The sequence below is a fragment of the Sciurus carolinensis genome, chromosome 4 (assembly GCF_902686445.1).
Source record: "Sciurus carolinensis chromosome 4, mSciCar1.2, whole genome shotgun sequence".
NCBI classification, from domain to species: Eukaryota; Metazoa; Chordata; class Mammalia; order Rodentia; family Sciuridae; genus Sciurus; species Sciurus carolinensis.
The window spans coordinates 7,794,699-7,810,541 of record NC_062216.1 but is presented as its reverse complement, the minus strand read 5'-3'; the positions used below and the strand labels follow the sequence as shown (position 1 = coordinate 7,810,541).

General features: G+C 49.7%; 1 protein-coding gene across 6 annotated transcripts in view; it reads left to right on the top strand.

Annotated features, from left to right (window-relative positions):
• The window catches only part of Blk (BLK proto-oncogene, Src family tyrosine kinase), a 56,260-nt gene that overhangs the window by 30,996 nt on the left and 9,421 nt on the right, over window positions 1-15,843 (top strand). For 4 of the 6 annotated variants that reach the window (XM_047549356.1, XM_047549354.1, XM_047549351.1 and 1 more), the window contains exons 2-6: window positions 5,471-5,576; window positions 8,538-8,586; window positions 9,995-10,088; window positions 10,985-11,083; window positions 12,058-12,161. In XM_047549356.1, coding sequence (XP_047405312.1) covers window positions 5,472-5,576; window positions 8,538-8,586; window positions 9,995-10,088; window positions 10,985-11,083; window positions 12,058-12,161 — 451 coding nt within the window. In that variant the 5' untranslated portion in view covers window position 5,471. Of the gene's footprint in view, window positions 1-932; window positions 1,033-5,470; window positions 5,577-8,537; window positions 8,587-9,994; window positions 10,089-10,984; window positions 11,084-12,057; window positions 12,162-15,843 lie in introns of those variants that run through there. The other 2 variants (XM_047549353.1, XM_047549357.1) reach the window with 2 other exon arrangements.

Here is a 15,843-nt window from a genome sequence, read left to right as displayed (position 1 = left end):
GAGTCCTGGCTCCTGGAACCACTGACTGCCCTCTTGGGTCCAGGGACAAGCAGGAAGTCTATCCAGTCTGCCTGGAGTTCCAGAGTGGCCCTCAGCTGCCAGACCTCCAGTGCCAGCAGCTTCTCTCTGGTTCTTCCTTCTCAGGCAGAAGGCACCCCCCCCGCCCCCCCGCCCAAGGGAATCTGAACTTGAACCTGAATTGTGGCCTAGGGGGTCAAGCCTCAGGGAGGGCCACGTGTGTACCTGCTTTGGGCAGTGAGCTCTGTGCACAGTGGGAGGCAGACACCCTCCAGCTATCTCTGCAAACCTCTTCACCTCTCTTTCTTCAGCTGCAAAACGAGGAGCACGTATCCAATCTGTGACCCCTTCATGCGTATCAAGGGATCATATGTGTCAGTGCTTTTCAACTTGACACCTGGCAAGTGTAAAGGCAGGGCTTCTGGTGGCTCTATTTTTAGCTGTTGCCTCCACCACATCCCCTGTTTGACTGAGGCTGTTTGGGGCTTTGAGCCTCTCCCCAGGGGGGACAGGGACCACTTGTTTCACAAGGACAGCCTTTCCCTCCTTTCTCTGACCACCCACTGTGCACACAGGGCCCATGCGTGCCCTCCCACACGCACGTGTACCTACACACAGACAGGCACATGCCCCTGGTGCGCGCACATGCTTTCTCTGTCTCTGTCTCTCATACATGCACAGACACACGCACACACACGCACACAAACTCACACCCTCTGCCATCCTTTTCTGCTGGAAAGGAAGCCAGCGTTTGCTCAAGGAAGCAGAGCCCCCGGAGCACCCAGACCTGCAGGTGCTCCCTCTGCTTTTGGGTGGACTTCTGCACTTCCTGGCCCCACCCAACCTGAAACTGCCTGGGGGCAGCCCATGAGCCCCGGCCACAGTGCTAGTTGTCACTCAGCCTCCTGAGTGACTCTACTCCCCAGTCAGAGCTGCTGGGACAGAGGGCTCCCTAGAGATCCCAAGCAGTCCTAAAGGCCAGCGTACCCTGCTGAGCAGTTGCAGGACAGACGTGTAAGTAATGGGTTGTTTAATGTTAGGAATTCTTCTTTCTGACAGGTTTTTAAATGTTCATTTATGGTGTTTAAATGGACGTAAGTGTCCGCCCGAGTTTGAACTTGGTGGTGATTGGGCTGACTGAACAGAGAAAGATAACAGGGCTGGTCACTTGGTGCAGAAGCAGGTGTCCAAGCCCGGGGGAAGCTCTGAGAGCAGCTGCCAAGGAGCTGCTTGAGCTGCTTGAGTGTTGAGCTAAGGAGGCTGGGAGGTCAGGAAGGGCCTGAGGCTCGGGCATCCCTGGGCCATGTACCCTTGCCAGACCTGGAGGACGCCTGGCTCCAGGCCTTGAACCCCTCAGCTCCTGGGCAAATCATTCACATCCTTTGTATTTCTCGGTTTGTACCAATAACATTTGCTTCCTATTTGAGTATTCAAGGAATATTTAAAATTGTCACATGACTTCATTACCTGAGATAGACAATATCGACATGTTAGGAGCTATCATTTTGGGGCCTGCTTTGCATGAGTGCACCGCCCCCCCAAACGACTTTTAAATTTTGCTTTTGTGTTTGGCCTCTCATCTGTTTTTGTGCCTACCTTCCCCACTTCCACTGCCACTACTAATAATCCAAATAACCAGGAGAACAACTCTGGTTCCTCCTCCCAGACCTCTCCCCACGTGACAAACGCAGACCAGTGCCTAGGGAGGGGTTTCTTCTCACATTCTCAGATACTTCCAAACATGGGATTTCCTCAGGGCCCCTTGGCATCTCTCCTTTCTAGGGTTCAGCATGTGGTGGAAATCCCTCTTAGCCCCAGTAAAGATCCAGCGTAACCAGATGTTATGCTGCATAACAGTCTAGAGAATTTTAGAGTACAGATTTATTCAATAGGTCCCTAACTGGTGAACAGGTGCATTATTGACTTTGGGGAGTTTTTGTTTGTTTTGCTGCTACAACTATTGCTGCAAAAACATTTTTATATCTCATATATTTCTATATAATGATGTTACATTAATCTGAGAGGTTCCAGAGTGGAACTGAAAACAAATTCCTTTTGTTTATTTTAACAGACTGTAAAAGAGTTATTTCCAGCTGGGAGTACATGGCTCAGTAATAGAGTGATTTCCTAGTACGCAGGAAGCCCTGGGTTTGGTCCCTAGCACTGAAAAAACAAATAAACAAATAATTGCTTTCTAAAAAGTAGGTAGCATTTCACATTTTATTTGCCTGATAAATATTTGTTAGGTACACACTCCATGGCAGGCACTTTTTTTTTAGCAATTTGGAACCAACAATGAATAAAACAAAGCGCCCAGCCCTCACAGAGCTTTACCATTAGAAATGAGTGGGGAAATCAAATGAAACAATGTCACCTAGAATACATGCTTTTCTTCCTGAAATGTGTGCAGACACAATTCTCCTAGCTTTACCATTGACAATTGGATTATCATTTTGTTAGTTGGTTGTCAGTCTTAATGATCTAGTGTGTTTTCCATTTAGTAGATAACCTTAATCTTTTCCATTTAGCAATTTGGACATGCGCTGTATGGACTTTCTATTTACAATCTTCATGTATTTTTGTGTTGAGTGGATCGATGTTACAACATACTCCTTGTCAATTTTTGTGAGCTCTGAATACATTATAAAAAGACCTTCCCTACCTTGTGCTTCACAAATCTTTTCCCCAACCTATTGTTTATTTGCTGACTTTATGAGTTTCTTTTGTCATGAAATACTTTTCATATTTATAAATTGATGTACCTTTTTGTTCTCTCAGCTTCTGGCTAGTCTATCTTTGTTAATAGTTGTCCAAACTCTGTGTTATATGTATAATTATCTGAGTTTTCTTCCAATCAATTTTTTGGTTTTCTTTTTTTAAATTTTTTTGAAGTACACCCAGATTTTCTTTTCTTTTCTTTTCTTTTTTTTTGGTACTGAGGGTGGAACCCAGAGTCTTACACATGCTACCCAAGCCTCTACCACTGAGCTGCACCCCGAGACCTATTTTGAAATATGGCATTAGGTAGGACTGTGTTTTCATCTAAGTAGATAGTCATCTTCCCAATACCACTTGTTAAAGTGAACCATCGATTCGCCACTGAATTAAAATAGCACTAACTTCATCTATGCAGCTCCCGTGTTTATCGGAATCCATGTGCAGGGTTATTATTCTACTCCACTGATGAGATATCCACTTCTGTTCCACTTCCATGCCGTTTTTGGCTTTGTTTTGCTTTGTGCCGTGCTGGGGAGTGCACCCAGGGCCTCTCGCATGCTAGGCAAGTGCCCTACTGCTGCGCTATCCCACGCAGCCCGTGCTGTTTTGATGAGTCTTCTTTTTCACAATTTTTAAGCTAGATTAAAACTTTATTTGGTGGCGCTAATGTCCGGATAATTTTATTCAATTAGAATTTTAATGATGGTAGAAAGTACATTCAATTTATATTGAGAGCAAGAAGTCATAATCGAGAGAGAACCATTAGACTAATTCCAAGACGATGCTAGGGACTGGGGAGTGGCTCAGTGACAGCGTACTTGCCTGGCACCTGCAGTCTGCTCCATCCCAGCACTGCCTGACAAATAAACATAGAAAGACAGCACTGCACAAACTTTATGTCAACAAACCGAGAACTGTAGAAGAAATTAAAGGTCTCCTCTAAATCATACAAGGCATTAAAATGGCACAAAGAGGAGGAAAGATGGGCCAACTGCTGTAGAAGAAATGAGAGATGCATTTGATGGTCTGCTATTTGAGAAAGCCCCAGAAACATGTGACATAATGGCTGAGTCCTGCCCAGCCTTTAAAGAACAGGTAATCCCAATGTTACCAAGCTACTCAAGACCACAGAAAAAAGGGAGAGAGCTCCCCAGAACACATGATAGAGCCAGCAGAACCTTAGTGCTAATGCCTCATACAAATTTCACTTGGAAATGTAGGTTCACATTCTGAAGAAGATACTATCAAATAGGGTCCCTTTGCTGACAAAAAGGATAACATAATATAACCAAATAGCTTTTATTCAGGATTGCAAGGATATTTTGTTATCAGAAAATTTACCAATACAATTCATTGTGTCAACAAACTAAAGAAAGAAGATGATCGTATTGATAGATACTAATTAGAGGCCTCTTAAAATTCAGTAGGTGTTCCTAACACAAACCTGTGATCCCATAATCAAACTGCTGGAAACAAAAACCTCTGCAAGTCGAAGTGCTGCTTGTAATCTTTGCACTGCAATTCATTTGGTGGTAAAGCTGATCTGAACTAACATAAAGAAACTTTAAATATTAAAAAAAACCCAGACTTAGGGTTTAGTTACTGTGGCTCTTTTCGCTATCCAGTTATTACAGTCTTTTCTTTTTTCAAGGTGGGTTTGAGGAGAGATGTGCATTTCATTGACTCCCAGGCACTGCTCTAGGGAGCCAACTTTTATTTCATGTGTCACTAAAAGAGGGGAAAGATGCCCTTGTAATCATACTCCAATGCGTCGTGGGTGGTAAGGCTCCTCCTGGGTTTAAAAAGGTACGACTTAGAATTGGTGAAATATGGCCTCCTCGCCTGAAGGAAATCACTCACATGGCGCTCAGCAAGAGAGGTGACGGGGGTGCTGTCCAGTGAGTGCTGACATCCTGCAGGTGGTCAGCTGTGCACGGGCTGTGGTGGTCTCAGGTTAGATGGGGCTCCGGGCTCGGTTCTGCACGGGCTGTGAACAACCTATGGAACACTGAACATCACCCCTCCTGGAGCAGAAGCCCTGGAGCAGCATGGCGATGACGGATGGGTGGGGTTGAGGGCGTGGTCTCTGGTCTTCCCCTGGTCTGCCATACTATGATTCTTTACCCAAGAACAGCCTTGACCATGCTTTTCTCACCTCTGAAGAGTCTTGATATTTCTGAGAAGCCACAGTTGGCCTCAATGCCTACATTATCAGTCTGCCCCCAACATAGGGTGTCCCACCTGAAATCGGATCAGGAAAGAACAGCAGACACATTCTAACAAAGCCTTGCCATCTACAAAGGAGCCCACGGCCCTGGGAAGTGTGACTTTCCTAGTGACCCAGCCTGCCCAGCAGCAAAATAAGACTAAAACCCAGGCCACCGGACAGATAGGTCAAGCTCCTCTGGAACCCAGGGTGGCCTCCCTGTCCAGTTCCTGTCCACAGGGGCCTGTCTCTGGCCATGTCATTTCTTGTCCTCAATGCAGTTATTTCTTTCTCTGGGCAAAGAAGGAGGAGGAGGAGGAGGAGGAGGAGGAGGAGGAGGAGGAGGAGGAGGAGGAGGAGGAAGATGGATGCAATCTTACCTGCCCGGCCCCTGCTAGCACGCTCTACCCGGAGTCTTCACTGCCCGACTTCCACCCACCTTTCCAGTTGAAGCTGGTGGCGGTGGCTCCTTGGTGCAGAGGTTCTGAGAACATACGGTCTCACATCCGTCTGCTGTGCTCCCTCCAGGATGGGTCTGCTCAGCAGCAAGAGGCAGGTCACTGAGAAGGGCAAGGGCTGGAGCCCCATGAAGATCGGCACCCAGAGCAAAGACCCCCCGCCACTGCCACCCCTGGTAAGTGACCAGCCCTCAGAACAGGAGAGGGAGCGGGAAAGAAAGCCCAGTGCACGCAGGCCCCCTGGACCAGCTCCTGGTGGGGGGTGATTGTGGATGACTATCTGACCCCCCACCCCCTGCCCAACCACAGAGCCTCTTTTGGTTTAGGGTCTTGGAGAGTCACACCTAGACCCCTGTTCTGCTGGGTCCACCACCGTGGGCATGTTCATGTGGTCATCATTCTAACAGGGGCCCTATAGGGTGTAGGGACTGCTGACCCCATTTCATGGTGAACCTGGGCATCTTATCTGTGTCCCCATGTAGTACCGAGCTCAGCGGAGGGATGTTCGGTGAATGAATGACCCCGGTGTGAATTCAGACTGAGACAGGTCACTTTCTCTAAAGTTATATGCTAATAAGTAATAGCTTGGAATTTTTTAATATAAAAAAGTCACAGGCTGCTATGAACATTGATGTGGCTGCGTCACTGTAGTATGCTGATTTTAAGTCCTTTGGGTATAGACCAAGGAGTGGGATAACTGGGTCAAATGGTGGGTCCGTTCCAAGTTTTCTGACGAATCTCCATCCTGCTTTCCAGGACTGCACCAATTTGCAGCCCCAACAGTAATGTGTGAGTGTGCCTTTCTCCCCACATCCTCGCCAGCATTTATTGTTATCTGTATTCCTACTAAATGCCATCCTGAGTGAGATGGAACCTCAGCATAGTTTGTTGCATTTCTGTGATTGCTAGAGATGTGGAACATTATTTCATATATTTTTTGACCATTCAAATTTCTTCTTCGGTGAAGTGTCTGTTCAGTTCCTTAGCCCATTTACTGATTGAGTTATTTATTTTTCTGGTGCTAAGTTTTTTGAGTTTTTTGTATATCCTGGAAATCAATGCTCTATCTGAGGTATAGCTGGTAAAGATTTTTCTCCCATTCTGTAGGATCTCTGTTCACATTCTTGATTGTTTCCCTTGCTGTGAAGGAGCTTTTCAGATTGATACCATCCCATTTATTGATTCTTGATTTTACTTCTTCTGCTTTAGTCTTATTAAGGAAGTCGGTTCCTAAATAGAATAAGTTATACTCTATATATGTATAATTTGCCAAAATACATTCTACTGTTATGTGTAACTAAAAAGAACAAATTAAAAAGTAATAAAATAATAAAATAAATAAATAAGTAAAAAGGACTGGGGCTGTGGCTTAGTGGTTAGGCATCCCTGGGTTTGATGCTGGTACCAAAAAAAAAAAAAAAAAAAAAAAAAAGGCCACGTGCTATGCAGTAACTGTGGAAAACGTGATCATTTCTCATCATTTCACTTCCCAGAAATACCTGCAGTCAGGTCCTCAAAGTTTCTGCCTCTGGACTCTTTTCTGTGTGTTTACTTATCACGTGAGCAAGTTTTTAATGGAACCACACTGTGCACACCATTTTGCAAAACTTCTTCAAAATTGTGTTCAAAGTATGGAATTAAAAAGGAATATTTATAACACCTATGTCAGGTTGATAGAATACAATCAAGTAAATATGCAAAAAATGTGTTCCTATGTCTGCCACACTGAGAAATAGATCCTCTTCCTCAGAAATCAAAAGTGACTCCTTCCCTGGAATCTCTCTACTCACCCCAGAACCCCCTATTCCAAACCGGTTTATCAATCCTTGGCTTACCTTTTTCTATCAACACATATGTATGTATCCCTAAACAGTACACAGCTTCATGTTTCACATCGTGAACGTTAAATCAACTGAATCAAACAACTTGTGTTCCTTTGAGAGTTGGGTTTTGGCTCTGCATCATGTTACTGGGATTCATCTGTGTTGGCGGGTGTGGACACAGTTGGCTAATTTCACTGCATGGCTATACTTCAGCTTGTCCACTCTTCCATCATGGGTCACAAGGGTTATTTCCACATTTTAAAATCCGTTATGTATTACTATTCTTGTTGTCATTATTAGGAGCATTCTTATCGTGTTTTGTGGTATTCACAGACAGCAGTTTATCCACAGGCTACATACTTATGAAAATATTCATTGAGTTTTGGGGAAATACACTTTTTTTTTTAAGTTAGTAATCCTTTATTTTTCCTGTTTCTTTTGCTCAGCATAATGACTTAGAGATTTGTATACTTTTTTTATTGTAAACAAATGGGATACATGTTGTTTCTCTGTTTGTACATGGAGTAAAGGAATACCATTTGTGTGATCATACATCTACATAGGGTAATGTTGTTTGATTCATTCTGTTATTTCCCCCCCACACCTCTTCCACCCCTCTTTTCTCTCTATACAGTCCCTCCTTCCTCTATTCTTGCCCCCCTCCCAACCCCCATTATGTGTCATCATCCGCTTATCAGCGAGATCATTCGTCCTTTGGTTTTTTGAGATTGGTTTATCTCACTTAGCATGATATTCTCCAATTTCATCCATTTGCCTGCAAATGCCATAATTTTATTATTCTTTATGGCTGAGTAATATTCCATTGTATATATATACCACAGTTTCTTTATCCATTCATCAGTTGAAGGACATCTAGGTTGGTTCCACAATCTGGCTATTGTGAATTGAGCAGCTATGAACATTGATGTGGCTGCATCTCTGTAGTATGTTGATTTTAAGTCCTTTGGGAAATACACTTTCTAAGTATCTTTTCATGTCACCAAAAACCACTGCACATCTTTCAATGGTAGGATCAGGATTTTTACCTTGGTGACTGGGTGTATCTCTTCCCTCAAAGATGGGACATCTCCTGTGGTCAGGGCTCAATGGCAGAGGGTCTGGGGCTTGTCTAGGGGCCACGCTGATACGTGGGGAGTGGCCACGGCATGTGTGGGATTTCCGAGGGGCCATCCTCCTTCCTCAGACTGGGTCACCCAGGAGTCTGGCTGACAAGCTCTGGAGTTTCCTCCGGGATCCTCTGGGTTCAGCAGCAGGGAGCTGCACTAACTCGGAGTGTGTGTGTTTCTGCCCAAGGTGGTCTTTAATCATCTCACCTCTCCACCCGAGGAGCACCCAGACCACGGTAAGAAGGGGCGTCTCCCCGTGGGGCCCCAGCTTCCTGGAGTTAGAAAGGGGCACTCGCATGGGTCCTCCAGGGTGGAGAGGAAAAGCCCGCAGGGGGCGCTGGGAGCCGGCAGCTGTGTCCGTGGCTTCAAGGAGTGGAGCAGACTTGGTGGGGTGGGCCTGTGGGATTAAAAACAACAGAGTCCAAGAAAAGGTTACAGGAAGTACAGAGCGCACCCTCAGCCCCCGCCAGAGACAGGACAGTTTCTCCTCGGCCCCCCACCACCTGGATTCTACTCCACTGGGGCACTTTCTCAGCCATGTTGGAAGCCCCCCGGGAGACCCTCTAATCGCCCACACCATCGCCCTGGCTCCCAGATTCCTCTTCTGCCCTGGTGGCAGCACAGTGCTGTGACGTAATGAAGGAGCTCAGCCCTCCTGGGCTCGCGGCCCGGCCAGGCTCAGAACCGGCTTCCCCAGCACCCCCTCACCTGCTCCCACACTCCAGGAAGGGCTGCCTTGGCCAGGCGGGAGGGGTAAGAGAGGCTCCTCCCTCAAAGACCTGAGCCTGTGCCCCTCATGAGCCAAGTCCCTGAACCAGTCAGCACCCTCGCCTGGTGTCCTTCATCCCGCTGGGAACACCGCTGCTCCCGTCTGTCAGGGAGCCTCCCACCTCCAGGAGGAAGCTCAGGGGAAGGGAAAGTGCTCACCACCTGGTGCACTGGAACTCGAGCCAGACCCACAGTGGAAAGAAGCTGGGGGAGGAGACTGGCCCAAGGTCACACCACCCATCAGGACAAAGCCGAGTCATTACTCCTGGAGAGGCAGAGAGCCATCTGGGAGACCTGGGCCAGGCGTGCGGGGAGCCTTCATCCCTGGCAGTGGTCATTTGGAAGGTGGTCTGCCACACGTCCCGCCCACTCACGCATCTATTCCTGGGATCCCCAGAGTGTGCTGCCAGCCAGACTCGCCACAGGGGCTTGGACACCATCAGGGTGGAGAGGTGACGGCTTTAGCTGCCACCTTCCAAGATGTGATCCTCTGGGATAAGTCTGGGTGGGGGACAGGGAGGGGACAAAAAGGGAGGCCCTCATGCTCAGAGGCTGGGGCAGGGTAGGAAGACTGGAGGGGCATCAACCAACGGTGGCTCCGAAACTAGGGTCTGCGGCCCCCTGACGGCAGCAACGGTGGCCTCCACACATCCGCCACCCCAAATCCTCAGCTAGGCCCTGGGTCTTCTTAGCGGGCTGGTCTCTGGAGCAGGCACACCACCAGGAAGCCAGTCTGCCTGAGGAGACTCTTCTATGTAGCATCAGCCCTGCCCCTAACCCTCCTGATAGCTAGAAGATGGCTCACGACACACATTATCCCAGCACCCTGCTTCTTGTGGACCCAAGTGGTGGCCATCTCTACTTTGTTCTTTCCAGAGGAGCATTTTGTGGTGGCCCTGTATGACTATGCTGCTGTGAATGACCGGGACTTGCAGATGCTGAAGGGGGAGAAGCTGCAGGTCTTGAAGGAGTAAGTTTCCAGGAGGCTGTCCCCTCAGCCCCGCGGGCCCCTCTGCAGCCCCTCCTCACCACCTGGCCCTCCGTGGCTGCCTCCAGAGTGTCTCTCCATTGCCTGCCCCACCTGTCCCCCAGCAGTTTCTTGAATTTGACCAATTGTCCCCACCAGAGCCTTTCTGGTGAGGTGGTTTCTGTCTGTGAGTGACCTTCTACTCGGCTGTCGAAACCCCACCGGCCCTGCGGAGCCCGCCTCAGGCTGCCTCGGTGGGCACCCTGGCTCCCTGCGGTGCGAAGCTCTCCTCTGGGCTCCTGCAGCGTTGCCTGGCTGTCCTATGGGAGCCTGGCTGGGGGCCAGCGTGTCCACCCCTTTCTCCCTCTGGCCACAAGGCCACCTGTGGTCATGTGGCAAATTCAGCTTTGACTCGTTTTTGTTGTCCTTCTCAGAAGCTCCTCGGGCCCCTGAGCTCCCAGTCCCTAGGCTTGTCCTGGAGCCCTGAGGCCTGATTTTGTTCCTAAGGTTCTGCAATGACCTTGAGCCGAGTCCACAAAAGCCCTGATTTTTGGCCTCCCGTGAGCTGCAGGTCCCTCCAGGTTTGGTTTTCCTAGGCCAGTCCCCACTCTCTCCCTGAATCGTGGACACGTCTCACTCACAAGGACAGAGCTTGCTGTTAGAAGGCACGGCCCCCGGGCTGGTTGGGCTGCCAGGTCAAATCCTCCTCCCTGCCCTGCACAGGGAAAGAGGCCAGCGGCCAGCGCTTCTCTGAGTGACGTGCACAGCCCCTCCTCTCTCTAGACTGTCCACCTCCACAGTCCCCACCCTCCCCAGGCAGGGCATGCTGCGGGGGACCAGGAGCTGCCCAGGGAGGCCCTCGTGAGTTTATCCTGCTCTGTCTTCCCTTCTCCCCTCAGAACTGGAGACTGGTGGTTGGCCAGGTCGCTCGTCACAGGGAGAGAAGGCTACGTGCCCAGCAACTTTGTGGCCCCAGTAGAGACCCTGGAAGTGGAAAAGTACGTGACCAACAGAAGTCCCCTCGAGCCAGAGGGGCAGTGGCTGCTTCTGCCCTGCGGGCTGCCGTTCAGGGCAGGGCCAGAAAGAGGACTCCCCTGTGAGCCTTGGGTCCCCAGCAGGGGACCAGAGAGCTGTGGGGAAGGGTCACTTGCTGGCTCCAGACCACATCTAGATGACGGAGTGACACCAGGGAAGTCGCTCTTCCCATCTGACACAGGAGCTGCCCCTTCCCTGCTTCCCTAGGTGCAACCGTCCCCGTGGTCGGTGGCTGCAGAGCTCACAGCAAGGACCTAACCAGCAACTCCCCACTGCCTCAGGGACAGGACTCGGGGGCTCAGATCCCGGGGGCAGGGGACTGTTCAGAACTGGCTTGCAGCGTGCCTGTCGCCATCCCCTACAGCACACCAGGAAGGCCCCCACCGGCCAGGGCAGCCGGCCGCTCGCTTGCTCACTGGCTCGCTCACTGGCTCGCTCACTCCGTGCAGGTGCACGTGTGCTGTCCCAGCAAGGGGAAGGGGTCGCTGTGGGCGGCCTGCGCCCCTTCCTTTCTTGTCTGGGCACCCTGGGCCCTGTGTCTGTCCCCAGAAGAGTGTGCAGGAAGCTAGGGCACCTCCACGTTGAGCAACCCCGTGCTGGACACAGAGGGAGCCCAGGCCGCGCTGCTGGTGGCTGGGTGGCTCAGATACCCTGCAGCAGGCGGGTGTGCAGGTGGGCTGCGGCCTGCACTTCCGGGAGGGGCACTCCATCCAGGGCACGTTTGCAGGATCATGCAAACGACACTGTCTTGTCATTTCAGGAGGACGCAAGTCCAGCGGCCAGTGGGAAATGGGATGGGACGAGGTCAGAGGGACGGAGGGGTCTTTACATGGACAGGTGCCCGGAGCAGGAGTGCTACAGCCCAAAGGGCGGAGGGACAAGGATGTCCCAGCAGCGTGGCCGCTCTCCGAGGCTCCCTGCCTTTGCCATTTTCTAGGTGGTTCTTCAGGTCGATCAGCCGGAAGGAGGCTGAGCGGCAGCTGCTGGCTCCAGTGAACAAGGCGGGCGCCTTCCTCATCAGAGAGAGCGAGACCAACAAAGGTGAGCGCTGGCCTCCTGGCCACCTGCCTGCTGGCTCCCCCAGCAGCTGCGGCCTGGTCGCCCTCCTGCTTCGGACTCTACTCAGGAGCTGGCTTTAACATGGTGCACCCGACGGCTCTCCCGTCACCCAGGTTGGGTGGCAGAAAGCCGCACAACCCAGCCACGCCACCCAGGCAGCAGGAGCCCTGAGGGCGAACAGTGGGGGCGAGGAGCCTGCGCCCCCTTCAGCCTCAGGGCCCAGCCTATGTGGGACTCAGAGGACCTGGGGGCTCAAAGAAGCCCCAGGGAGCATCTCAGTCAGAGACCACAGGTAACAGGCGTGTGGGGTGATGCTCCTCCTGACGGATGGGAAGGGGTGTGTGCAGAGCTGGGCAGGAGGCCCGGCCCGAGGTCCGCAGATTCACACGGGGCCTGCGCAGGGTTCCTGCTGCCACCCTCAGGCCACCGTGCCTCTCTTTCTTGGTCATTCAGCTCAATGACATTCCTCCTTTCTTTTATTTTTAGAAATTTTTCCTCCTTTCTTTTCTTTCCTTTTCTTTTTGGTTTATTTGTTCTGTTTAGATACACATGGCATTAGAGTGTATTTTGACACATTGGACACACGGAGTATAACTTACTCTCGTTAGGATCCCATTCTTGTGGGGTTGAACATGACGTGAAGTTTCACCGGTCATGTATTCGTTTATGAACAGAGGAATTGATGTCCGATTCTTTCTACTGTCTTTCCTATTCCCACCCCTCCCTTCCCTTCATTCCCCTTTGCTTAACCCAATCAACTTCTTTTCTTCCCTCCCCCCACTTTATTGTGTGTTAGCATCCACATTCAGAGAGAGCATTTGACCTTTGGTTTTTTGGGATGGGCTTATTTCACTTTGCATGATAGTCTCCAGTTCCATCCATTTACTGGTAAATGCCATAATCTCATTTTTCTTTATGGCTAAGTAATATTCCATTGTGTATATGTACCACATTTCTTTATTCATTCATCTGTTGAAGGGTATCTAGGTTGGTTCCATAGTTTAGCTATTGTGAGTTGAGCTACTATAAACATTCATGTGGCTGTGTCACTGTAGAATGCTGATTTTTTTTGGGGGGCGGTATAAACCAAGGAGTGGAACAACTAGGTCAAATGGTGGGTCCATTCCAATTTCTCTGATGAATCTCCGTACTGCTTTCCAGAAGTGGTTGCTCCATTTTGTAGTCCCACCAGCATTGTACGAGTGTGCCTTTCCCCTCACATCCTCGCCAGCATTTATCATTACTTATATTCTTGATAATTGCCATTCTGACTGGAGTGAAATGAAATCTTAGAGTAGTTTTAATTTGCATTTCTCTAATTACTAGACATGTTGAGCATTTTTATATATATTGGTTGATCATTCATATTTCTTCTTCTGTGAAGTATCTATTCAGTTCCTTTGCCCATTTACTGATTGGGTTATTTGGGTTTTCTTTTTTTTTTTTTTCTTTTTTTTTTTTGGTGCTAAATTTTTTGAGTTCTTTATATATCCTGGAGATTAATGTGCTATCTGAGGTGCAGGTGGTAAAGATTTTCTCCCATTCTGTAGACTTTCTCTTCACATTCTTGATCGTTTTTAGTTTGATACCATCCCATTTATTGATTCTTGATTTTACTTCTTGCACTTTAGGAGTCTTGTTGAGGAATTTGGTTCCTAAGCCAACATGAAGGAGATTTGGGCCTACATTTTCTTCTAGTGTTCCAGGGTCTCTGGTCTAATACCTAGGTCCTTGATCCACTTTGAGTTGAGTTTCGTTCAGGGTGAGAGATAGTGGTTTAATTTCACTTTTTTACAAGTGGATTTCCAGTTTTCCCAGCACCATTTGTTCAAGAGAAATTAGGAAAACTATCCCATTCACAATAGTCTCAAAATAAAATAACTAAATAAATCTAACAAAAGAGGTGAAAGACTTCTGCAATGAAAACTATAGAACACTAAAGGAAGAAATGGAAGAAAATCTTTTTATTTTCTTTTGTTCTTTCTGGTACTGGGAATTGAATCTGGGGGCACTGTACTGCTGAGCTACATCTGCAGAATTTTTTATTTTTATTATTTATTTTTTATTTTGAGACAGGGTCTTGCTAAGTTGCTGAGGCTGGACTCAATCTTCTGATCCTCCTGCCTCAGCCTCCTGAGTAGCAGGGATTGCAGGTGTGTGCCACTGCCCCTGGCTACAACATTCCCTCTTCCTGCCCTTTGAGTAATAAAACACATATAAAGCATGCATGCATTATGAGTGTGTAGTTATAAATTACATAGGGTAATAATAAGTAACCACGACCAAGTGAACTCGAGCACTCCAGGGCCCCTCCCGCCCCTCCCGGCTTTCCCGTTGTCCCCTCCCTGAGTGACTCTGCTGCATGGAGCTCCCTCCTTTATAGTTCCCCACCCACATCTTGTCTGCTTTGCATTTTGCTACCTGCTGGTTTTATTTATTGTGTTACTTCTTTCACCCAACGTGGTCTGTGAGCCTGTCAGCCAGCCAGGGCCACCCCCGGAGCACCCCAGACGGCAGCTTCAACGTCAGGCACTTAACTCCTTGCAGTCCTGGAGGCTGGCGGTCCGAGCCAAGGTTGGCAGGGCTGGTTCCTTCTGTCACTCTCTCCTGGGCTTGCCGTCTGCCTCTCCTCCTCTCAAGGTCTCCCTGATGTGTCTGTGTCCTGAGCTCTTCTTATAAAGACACGGTCCTTTTGAGTGAGGGCTCACCTCATTTACCTTAACCCCCCCTTTAAAACCCCATCTCCAAATTCAGCTGCGTCCTGCAGGACTGGGTGCTGGCACTGCGGCGTGTGAATTCGGGGCTGGTGGGACAGAGAATGGCGGTAGTTCAGTTCCTTGCGGTACAGGACGTACTGCGTGCGTATCCTGCAACTGATTTAGCCGTCCTAACATTGGTGGCACTGGGTTGTTTCCCAGTGGGACCACGGTGCACGTGCTGTTCTGGATCGTACCGTGTGGACTCCTTGGTACGTGCTCGCCATCGCCGTCTATCTGTGAGACACGAAGCCAGTCCCCCATCTGACTGATGAGGAAGCCGAGGCCCTGGGAGAGGAAGGCCTTGTCTGAGGCCAACAGCAGGCTTCGTGGAAAAGGCTCTGACTCTCCCACGCTGTCGACTGGGTCAAGCTGGGGTGAGCAAGGGACCTTCCAAGTGGTGTGAAGAAAACCTGTTCATCAGGAGGCTGCCTGTAGGGACCTGCTGCATGCTATGGAGAGGAGATGGTGACAGTGACATCTGAGGAGGAAGGGGCACAGAGTGCGTGGAGTGAGAGTCTGGTTCCTGTTAGTGGTCAGTGAACGGCAGCCAGAAGTTGCATTTTTGAGCAGCAAAAGCTGGGGGCAGAGAGCTCAGAGCACTCTGGGACATCCTGCCCCAGGGCCCAGGGCCAGGCTGGGAGCAGAGGGGCCGCGGGACGCTGGGGTGCTCTGGGCAGAATGTCCTGCGATGCCCCCACAGGGGCACTGGATTCATGTGCACACACGTGTATCTGCATGCCTGTATGTTATGGACAGATGTGGGGGACTGCCACCACCCCTCCTCCTGGCCAGGCCTCCCTGTCCAGGGACCGACCGGGGCCTGTGGAGATGACAGGCACGTTCTGGGGTTGTTACTGGTGGAGAGCATTTCCAACCCACGCAAAGGCAGGAGGGAACCACGAGCC